The sequence below is a fragment of the Anopheles aquasalis genome, chromosome 3 (genome assembly GCF_943734665.1).
Source record: "Anopheles aquasalis chromosome 3, idAnoAquaMG_Q_19, whole genome shotgun sequence".
In the NCBI taxonomy this organism is placed as follows: domain Eukaryota; kingdom Metazoa; phylum Arthropoda; class Insecta; order Diptera; family Culicidae; genus Anopheles; species Anopheles aquasalis.
In genome coordinates this window covers 47,131,564-47,141,563 of record NC_064878.1, presented here as the reverse complement: position 1 = coordinate 47,141,563, position 10,000 = coordinate 47,131,564, and the positions used below count along the sequence as shown (strand labels likewise).

General features: G+C 47.5%; 2 protein-coding genes across 5 annotated transcripts in view; one reads left to right on the top strand and one right to left on the bottom strand.

Annotated features, from left to right (window-relative positions):
- The first annotated feature begins 102 nt into the window (after positions 1 to 102).
- Positions 103 to 1,306, top strand: LOC126575382 (cytoplasmic tRNA 2-thiolation protein 1). The gene is made up of 2 exons (XM_050236058.1): positions 103 to 210; positions 270 to 1,306. The coding sequence occupies exons 1-2, from the start codon at positions 163 to 165 to the stop codon at positions 1,248 to 1,250; spliced, it is 1,029 nt and encodes a 342-aa protein (XP_050092015.1). The 5' UTR covers positions 103 to 162; the 3' UTR covers positions 1,251 to 1,306.
- Positions 1,307 to 1,529: 223 nt separating this feature from the next.
- The window catches only part of LOC126574848 (Down syndrome cell adhesion molecule-like protein Dscam2), a 39,192-nt gene continuing 30,721 nt past the window's right edge, over positions 1,530 to 10,000 (bottom strand). For 3 of the 4 annotated variants that reach the window (XM_050235238.1, XM_050235239.1, XM_050235240.1), the window contains 7 exons: positions 9,799 to 9,945; positions 8,912 to 9,619; positions 3,535 to 3,973; positions 3,052 to 3,461; positions 2,784 to 2,975; positions 2,529 to 2,709; positions 1,530 to 2,098 (listed from right to left, as the gene is read on the bottom strand). In XM_050235238.1, the coding sequence (XP_050091195.1) occupies positions 1,960 to 2,098; positions 2,529 to 2,709; positions 2,784 to 2,975; positions 3,052 to 3,461; positions 3,535 to 3,973; positions 8,912 to 9,619; positions 9,799 to 9,945 (2,216 nt within the window). In that variant the 3' untranslated portion in view covers positions 1,530 to 1,959. Of the gene's footprint in view, positions 2,099 to 2,519; positions 2,710 to 2,783; positions 2,976 to 3,051; positions 3,462 to 3,534; positions 3,974 to 8,911; positions 9,620 to 9,798; positions 9,946 to 10,000 lie in introns of all 4 variants that reach the window. The other variant, XM_050235241.1, reaches the window with a different exon arrangement.

Here is a 10,000-nt window from a genome sequence, read left to right as displayed (position 1 = left end):
TTCTAAAATGTATATGTTGGAATTTCCAGCACTTGTATTTATGCTGCGTTTGAACGACTCTCCGTTAAGTACAAGTTGCCATCAATTGTTCTAAAAAAAGGTAAACAAAAGAAAAACGCATTTTGTGGAGAATCTCATCCAGCGAGATAACATTTTAATAAAATGCCGGTTCCCTGTAGCGGCAAATGTTGCCGAAATGCCTTCATGCGAGTAAGTAGCACCATTTCTATCCATCTTTCCTGTTCAATCATCGATGTTGATTGTTCCAGCGACCGAAAACGAACGATGCGCTCTGCAAGGATTGCTTTTTCCTCGCCTTCGAAACGGAAATACACAACACGATCCAGCAGGAGCAGCTGTTCCGGCCCGGCGAGAAGGTGGCGATTGCTGCGAGCGGTGGCAAAGATAGTACCGTGTTGGCGCACGTTATGAAGGTTCTGAATGAGCGATACAATTATGGGTTGAATCTGGTCCTGCTCTCGATCGACGAAGGGATCACCGGCTATCGGGATGATAGTTTGAAAACCGTGGCCCAGAACCGGGACGATTACGGTATGCCGCTGCGAATACTGTCCTACCAGGAGCTGTACGGGTGGACAATGGACCGGATAGTGGCCGAAATAGGGCGTAGCAATAACTGCACGTTTTGTGGAGTGTTCCGCAGGCAGGCCCTGGATCGAGGTGCTCGCTTAATGGAGGTTGACTGCGTTGCTACGGGTCACAATGCGGACGATATTGCGGAAACGGTCATAATGAACATCTTGCGCGGCGATACGGCTCGATTGCGACGCTGCTGTGATATAAAAACGGGTTCCAAAGCGAACGATACGATACCCCGGGTCAAGCCATTGAAGTACAGCTACGAGAAGGAGATCGTCATGTATGCGCACTTCAAAAAGCTGGTCTACTTCTCCACGGAGTGTGTCTTTGCGCCGAATGCATACCGCGGTCATGCGCGAGCTTTCTTGAAGGACCTGGAAAAAGTGCGCCCTTCTGCCATCATGGACATCATTCATGCCGGAGAGCAGCTGCAAATCAAGGGAACGGTCAAAAAGCCGGTACGAGGCACTTGCGGACGCTGTGGATTCGTATCATCGCAACAGCCGTGCAAGGCTTGCGTGCTGCTGGAGGGATTGAACCGTGGTCTGCCTAAGCTTGGCATTGGCAAAAAGTCCAAGGGCGATCGGATGGTAGCATTGCAGGAACAGCAATTGCGAGAGAAAGCCAGGCTTGTTAAGAATGATTTTTAATTTGCGAACTGCACGTTTGCACTTAGAAATAAAAAATCTGTTGATAAAATTGTAAATATTATAAAGTATTTTCATATTCAAAACAATATAATATTCTAACTAACATAAAATTCATTTGTATTCGTGGTTTGGATTATCTTCGAATGCGGTTAAATCGTAAAAAGACGTGAATTCTTATCATTTATCGATTGCTTTCCACAATTAATGTTGTCGGATACACGACAATGCATTGGCGATTGTTCAGAAATGCAATGAAACTGCTCAACAACCGGGAAGTGGTACACTTAATGTAAACTAAAAAAAACCGTTTATTCAACTGCAATGAAGTCATAAAAAATCTCACGGTGTGAATATTGAGCTACGATAACGACAAGTTTGGCACTACGCTACTACAAGACATTACACTGTTTGACGATGGAATAATGGAAGGGAACCGGTACCGGAAGCTTGAACGATGACCGCCACCGAGAAGCATCGCGAATCGCTCATTCTCGGTGAGGACCATTGGATGCATTTCGATTTATTATTTGTTATCATTTTTAACTATTGCAAGGGAGGAAGGAACGGCAGAGGATCATCAGGATCACTAGCATATTCGGGTGCGGTGTGTCTATTGGTTTGTCTTTTGTTTTTTGTTTTTGAGGAAAGGAAAGGCAAGGGACAGTGATGTATCTAGTATCTAGATTCGCATTCTTTCGCATTCCGCTCTCTATCTCGTCGACGATTTGCATTCATCCTGCCGAATGGCCTTTTCCATGGCCCGCTGTACCTCGAGATCTAGTGCCCGCTCTCGATCGCTTTCCGTTTCGCTAAAATCGGCCGCTGTCACGTAGGTCTTATTGTGGTATCTACAAACGAAGCCGAAAATGCGATTACTGGCATCTGCTCAATCACGCGTGGCACGCCGCCGCCGGACACAGTGGGTGACAGTATTGTAAATCCAAATTCCAGTCAGTCATTCCAGTTCTTTGTCCATTATTTGTTTTTGGGGGGGGGGGATGGTTTCTTTTCGGGTTTTCGAGTCGGCTAGTTGGGGAAGGTTGGTGGCAAATTTTGAATTCGGGAGACATTACTGCACAGTGACGCGGCGGGTGTGAGTGAATTGAAATTGTGTAAACAGGCCCCTTTTGTCTGTTGGCCAAATGAAGCGCCGTCCCCACATTTTTCGTTCCGCGGCCTCACGGGAAACATACAACGCGACAGACGCGTATGCAATGCAGTACACGGCTCCCGGCGGTTAGGTGGTGTTTGGATCTGAGATTTAGGTACCTGAACTACCTGTGCGTACTTGAAGATGGTTGCATATCGAGGCAATGATTGTCCTTAGCTGTTCGCAGCTGATGCCCAAAGTGTCCTTTCGCCGATGCGGCCTGCACGTGGCGCGGTGTCGCCACTCGGTGGTCTCGTACCGGTGAGAGCTCTTTGATTGATTCCGTGCTGGACTCGTGGTGCAATATGTCTGCAAAAGGGCACAAGAACCGTTACTAGACCTCTGCTCTGGTCTTTTCCTAAGCTTAAGCCATCTCTACTCACTCGGACACGGTGTTTTGTTCGATGGTATTCGGAAGGTGGGAGCGTTCGAGAATTCGTTGATCGGGCTGCTACTGTCCGACTCGGAGTAGTTGCTTGGTCCAAAGTTTCGTTGACCCATCCGGCGCAAGGCACCGTCGTCCCACTTGGTGGCAATGGATTTCGTTGAACTGGGCAGGTTTAATGGCGTCTCGTCTGTGGAGGATAGAGCGCGATCCCGCGTAAAGTTTGCCCCCCGCTTGCTGATCCTCTCGCTTCTCCATACGCTTACCTGTGTTGTAGAACTGTTGCTTGTGCCAGCTAGACTTTCCCTTGATATGTCCCGGCATATGGCCGGTGCTCTCCAGCAGTGGATACGCGGTCGCATTCAGCTCGCACTCGGGATGACCAAACGTACGGAATTGGAGCGAGTAGTCAATGTTCGATGGGTTCAGATTGCGTGGCTCCTTGCATAACCGGCCAGTGCTCGCATTAAACGTGGCATACGGTGAGATTTCGTACATTTCCGAGTTCTCGTCCTTATTGTTGATCACCTTGACCGGTGATGCGCTGTACACCTGCTGATTGCGTATGTTTTCCGACTGTTCCTTGAGGCTGAGATCCGCGGAGAGGGTTTGCGTGCTGTAACGATCCGCGTTGCTCGTGAAGCACAGGATACCACGATACTTGGCCACAACGACCCTAGCGGTTGGGGGAGAAGAAGCGATTTTTAGTAACTGTAAGCCTTTCAACGGTCATTAGCTGCCATACTTACAGACATAAAACAACCACGATGATCGTCACGATCATAATGGTAGACTGGAGCCATTGGAACTCTTCCTGTTGCAACAGGTCCGTATCGTTGCTCTCCTCCTCCATCGCTTTGTACTCCGGCGGGGGCACTCGCTCACCGGTTTGCGTTAGGGTGGCAAAGTTGTACTGGGCCATCGTTTTCCCCGCATCGTTGTTGGAGGTGATCTTCAACTCATACCAGGTACCCGGTACGAAATCACAGAACGAGATGCTACCATTCGAGTGTTGATCGGTGCCGGACAGATCGGACGATACGATCGTCCAGAAGGGCGTGTGCAGCCGGCGATACTCGATGGCAAAGTGTGATATTGGACAACCACCGTTCAGCCAGTAGGTGAGAAACAGGTTCAAGCAGGTGGAGTTAGTGCTGAACAGTTCTCGCTCTTCCGGAATTTGAGGTGCTGGAAGGACAGGAAAGTGACAAAGGATTAATAAAGAACGAAAGAAGATTAACAGAGGAGACCGGGATGTTCTATGGAAATTGTTTCTTTGCACATGTTGCGATTGACAGTAGTGTTCGAAAAATTGAATTAAGAAACATTTTATAAACTTTTTGTCTTCGACCACAGAACAGAAATTGTGATTTCAGGGTTATTTACCCGTTTAAATAACGATTACAAACCCCTTGAAAGTACCGGATACCTGGCGTCTCCATCATCGCGTTTGGGCAACGGAAATAAATCATTTCGTGTTCCCGGCGTGGCGACGTTTTTTATTATTACTTTTATTTCTAATATAAATTTTGATACTCCTGTTGTACATAACTTGATCAATAGTGCAGATAAGCAGTGCAACATTTTGTGATAAACAGTTAAACTAAACGATAGGCAGCTTTATAAAATGTCAATTAACATTCATCTCAAATCGATTAATCATAAATGTGATGACAATGTAGCTACAAATCAAAACGATTGAGTGACATAGTTGTATGGTATTGTTAAGGCAGTTGAAATATTTATGGTATCTCAACAGAGTCTAACAAATAATTGAACACCAGCTACACAACTGAAGTGCTCACCAAATATTTAATCTAACCCGACTGATGCAATTTTTATTCCGGGTATCTACATTAACACGATTGTCATTTACACGGAAAGGATACTGGAAAACCGATCAACTATCTGTTCCGCTTTTAAACACCTTTTTAATAACATCCAATGAATCGATCCAATGAATCACGCCCGACCAGACCGTAATTATAATCTTTCCATTAACATCAACAAACATGATGGTTTGCGATGGTCTGGTGCGGGGTAAAGGTGAACAGTACAGGATGGACAAGAGTCAAAGTGCAAACATCATTTCGAACCATTCGCTTTTATTGGTTTGAAGTAAACAGTCATTACACTGTGACCGGCATTTCGCTGTATGTGTTGAAATCTGCTGACATGTGATTTGATCATTTGAAGTTGTAAACGATGAAACGAGGAGAAATTCTAAATTTGTTTGCGCAATGGGTGAGTGCATATTTGCTCTCAGTGCCATATCGTGCCTAAATATTGACGTAACTCTCTGCCCCCACAACTCCGACTAACCGTCGTAGCTTCAACCGATATCCAATTAGGATTCACTCATCAGCTGTTTCTGTCTCACTGAACAATTTGGATGCCGCGGATGGATGCTTTTCGCTTTAATTACTTTTTATTTAATTTTAAAAACAAATAACTGACGATGGTATGTTTTGTATAACAACATTTGAAGTAATTAGCTAGTTACTAGCACCAATTAATTATGTGCCAACAGGCCATACGCAACCGATGGAAAATTATCTCAGTTAAATGAAGCAATGACTATAAACCTGATGGACTAGCACAGCTTCTATTTTAATTGTTTTGAAATCATTTTTACACCCAAAACACATTTTATTTGATTTCCGCATGTGTATTCGCCAAGACCAGGGTATCCATTCGTTTGCTAATACTCAGCATTATCGAGAATGATACATTTCTATACCAGTAGTCGCTGTTTAGTGTAGGAATGTTTCACTTTTCTGCTGTAAGTGTAACTGTAGCTAATTGTTTTTTTTCTGAAAGAATGAATAATGACTACATGAGTCCTTTTTTCTGCAAATTTCCACAAACGGGCTTTACGCTTTGGTCGCATACATTAATTTATAAAGCAAATGGTGTTAATGGTTAAAATACTAGTGGGGAAACTATTTATCAGCCACACTAAGCTAACATGCAATGATTTCGCATGACTTTCACGTTGATTTCTGCTCTTTTTATCTTTAGACATGATAAGTAGATACAGATCAAACACAATCATTGAAGAGCTTTTCCCATGTGTGTCAACATCCTTCGGGTAATAACAATTTTTATTACTACAACCATACAAACGATTAGCTTATTGTTGATTAGATCGTGCAAAAAAACATTCTGTTTAACGGATAAAATCCATTATCAACGTGACTCACATAAAACAAGCAGCAAAGTCCAGCATTTTGAAGCACAATACTGTTGTAATTAAAATCATCGAGCTGACGACCGCACAGACACGGACACCCTTCAGGCATAAATAGACGACCAACATCGAGAGCAGACGCACCATGGCGGGGACAGCCACCATTAAACAATTGCTCTCGATACAGAGTACCAGAGCGACATATCCAGCATCCAGCGGCCTCAGTGGCCCCATTTTTCATGCTTAATTTCATCGCTCCCTCCTTCACCCTTCCACTGCACCCACACCCACAGTCAGTTGGGATGCTACCCCACCGCTCGAGGACCATAATTCGTGGAATAATTAGTGATAAGCAGTAAGGCACGGTACGATGTGTCTCCCGCTCCCCGCCCACTCCCCGGCCGTACGTCGATAGCTTTTATGTTTTATCGGTAGCACAGGGAAATAAAACATTCAAACCAATTCCACGGGTCACGTAAGGCTTCCGTGAATGCCCCCGTGTCTCTCCCTCCCTGGTGACCATGTTTCACCCTGGACACCGAACAAATGCAACACCCAGTGCTGCTGCATTTCAGCGTACGATTCTACGGTTAGAGGAATGTACGAATGTGTGCTTGTGTTTGTACTGAAGGGATGTTAAATAGTCAAATTAATCCATTCAATTACATCCTGCCCATCAGCTGCAACCTCGCGACTCTCGCCACCAGGTTGACACTCTTCATCCGATGCCCAAATCTGCTGCACCGGAGAGGAGCGGTGCCACTCCGAAGCTGCAAAAGCAACAGAAAAAAAAGCTGTCGATAAACAGCTCGGAGGTACGATTTCGGAAACAACTGGCGCACCGGTTGTTGTGGGAATGGTTTTGTGGGAACGGGGACACTCTATGCTCATGCTAGCTGGCTGGCTGGCTGGCTGGCTGGACCATCATGATGATCACCACCATGACCGAATCTGGCGACAAACTCCGGCTCGAGAGAATCTCTAAATGCCACTGAGGGTTCCACTGCTGCTGCTGCTGCTGCTGCTCATCGATGCGTTCTGCCCGGGTCATCCGAACTGTTAGCTCGGTGCCCGTTCGGTGTGTTGTATGTGTCACTGGCGGAGCATGGGACACATACGTACGTGTGCATTCGAGAGCGAACGAGCCGTATGTGTTCCCGTATATGTGTGCAGTCGAGCGGTTAGCGGGTTTGAGGTTCATTGAGGTGTATAATTAAACGTACATTTAATGATGCTGCACAGACCTCACCGGGCGGTCTCTTCGGTCCGGGCTTCCATTCCTGTCCTAGAACGAACCCTCCCCCCCTCCCCCTCCTGGGGGGCGTGAAGCGCTTATCATTCGTCTGTGTCAAGATTTTTCGAAAACGTTTTGTTATCGCACCACCACCACCACCAACCATTGAACATTAGCAGTCCGCAGCACCCATCGCAGGACGCCCAGCAGTTCGTTCTTTGAAATGTTGCATAATTTGCAAAACGGTCCCAGCGATGGACACCGGAATGAAGTGCCGTGTACACGGCACACAGGAATCCAGGCATCATGCAAAGCTCATCAGTCCCGTCCGGACGGTAATCGCCGTTCCGTTCCCCTTTGCCATAATTATGGAATGTTGCCGAAGTCTCGCGCCAGCCACGTACGAGTGTCGGCTGCCGGGCTGGATGGGGATGGGGATTTATTTTTAATTTCATTCCGCGTCTCACTTCATCCTGCCACCTTGCCAGATTGCAGCACTATCGCGTGTCGAAGTCGAGTCGAGCAAAGTCGAGAGTGCGAGAGTCTCGTTCCGGACCGAAAACTTGGAAGCCGGAACTGCGGAACGAAATAAATCAATTTGCATCACTAATCGAATAAACTCATCTTCGCTCTCGGGTGTGCTCGTTCGTATGTGGCAACCATTTTTTGTCATCCAGACCTTCTCTTCCTCCCCCCCCCCCCTCATAAAGTTCTCGGATGCGTGTCCGTATATGCACATAACGTGGACTACGAGAGGGGTATATCGTGTATCTGTATGATGCGACAGATAATATAATCATTCCCTGGAGGCTATAGATACAATAAATTCCTCGAAATTCCTTCCTTCCTTGGCCCGCAAGCCGGATATGCAGCTCTGTAAATATGTGTGTGGCTGTTGCTTGCATTAAGCCCCGAGAACCCAGTGGAGGTCTTATCAGGTGCAAGTAGACGCCGTTCCCGTAGGGCAACTTCCCCCCCTGGGAAGCAGGTTGCGGTGCGGTTTTGTAAGTCCCCCGGGGGAGACACATTGCAAGTCTTCCGCTTCGGTGCTACTACTGATGCAGATTATGCGTTTATTCGAGTAAGTAACACAGGGCACTGGATGACTAGCTGGGTTGACTAGACTGGCCATTAGCCCCAGATTCATTTTAGAATGGCAGCTCATGTGATATTCATGCAATTTGCTGTTCCCGGTGCCACCGCCTGACCGCTAATAGCGAAGAGAGAGAGAGAGAGACAGGGAGGGATTATTTGTCTTGGATTGTTAAATTTTAAATGACGTGCACAATGTACGTGTTGCCTGTTGATGTTACACTATAGCCGAAGCTGTTGGATCTGATTGATGAAGACGGTACTAGGTCAGATCCTAATCCATCGAATGTTGACCGAGTAAAGACAACAGGCTTTAGGTAATGGACGTTCGATGTAAATGGAATTAATTAAAAGGATTTGCAGGGATTTTGTTTGACCTAAAAAAAAACGGGCACATGTAGCTAATAATGTGGTACGGCCCACTCGGCCAGGCATTCGGCCTGTTGCAAATCTCGCGGAAGTTGTTTAACTGGATCCGTACCGAACCGTCGGTGGGGCATCGTCGATGACAACTATCAGCCATCATCAGGATGTGCTTTCATGTTGTGTCCTATTACTTGTTTTTTTTTTTTTTTTAATTTCGCTTCACCGCTCCGCTCTATCCACTTACCTTTACCCTTCGTCCGCACCGCCAGCTCCTCGGTGAACGCTCCGATGCCGACCTTGTTGTGTGCATTGATCTTGAGGATGTACTGAGTGCCACACTTGAGCCCGTTCAGTGTGTACGCCACCTGGTCGCTCGGGATGGCCACGTTCGACCAGGTCCCGGTGGTGGTGCGGTAGTACATAGTGTAGCCCTGTACCGGAGCACCACCATCGCTCGCTACCTCCCACGTTACGCGCAAACTATCGAACGATGTGTACTGCACCGAGAGCTGCGTCACGTTCGGTGTCTGCAGGGCAATCAGCGTGTAATGGATTTCGTCCTCACCGAACAGATTCTTGGCGGAGCAGGTAAAGTTGCCGGCGATCTGCGGTTCCACGCTGTGTATCTTGAGAAAACCCTGCGAGATGACGTAGTACTGGCTGAAGGTGACGGCCTGGTCCTTGGTGAGCCAGCGCGTCCTCGGTGTCGGATTACCGACGGCGACACACTCCAGCACCAGACTGACGCCTACCGGCACCTTGAGGAGCCGCGAGAAGGAAGCAATTTTCGCGGGTGGCCGTGGATTGGTGGTCTGCGAGACGACCTGCGTTGGATCACCTTCGCCTTTGGCCGTCGCTGCGGTCACCCAGAAGTCGTACATGTTGTTCTCGCTCAGTCCACGCACCTCAAACCTTGACGGTCGTCCGCTTTCATCGACGCGCACAATATTATCTGCGAGGATGGGAGCGAGAGAGAGAGAGAGAAAGAGAGAATTGTGTGGATGTTTGGTGTGTTTGGGAGTGTGGGAAAGACAAACAAACAAGACAGATGGCGGTGAACGGCAATTACTGGTTGGGAATGCAATGTTGGCGAAAGGATGGATTGGAACCGAAGGGGATAGGTATACGTACGTTTGGCCGATCCCTTCTTGCCATGGTCCTTCCCGTACACGGTGTAGTGAGTGATGATGCCGTTCGGATGCACCGGCGGTAACCACGAGACCAGAATCGAGTCCGCAGTCAAGGTGAGCGCTTTGATGCCGGCTGGCGCTTCTGGTACTGGAGGAGGAAGCAACGCGCGCGCGAGTAACGCCAGGAAGTGCAGAACACGGAG

Bases quoted from the DNA above. Each gene is read 5' to 3' on its own strand.
- LOC126575382 (XM_050236058.1), top strand. From the start codon at position 163: ATGCCGGTTCCCTGTAGCGGCAAATGTTGCCGAAATGCCTTCATGCGA. The intron at 211-269 runs GTAAGTAGCACC...TGATTGTTCCAG, and splicing joins GCCGAAATGCCTTCATGCGA to CGACCGAAAACGAACGATGC.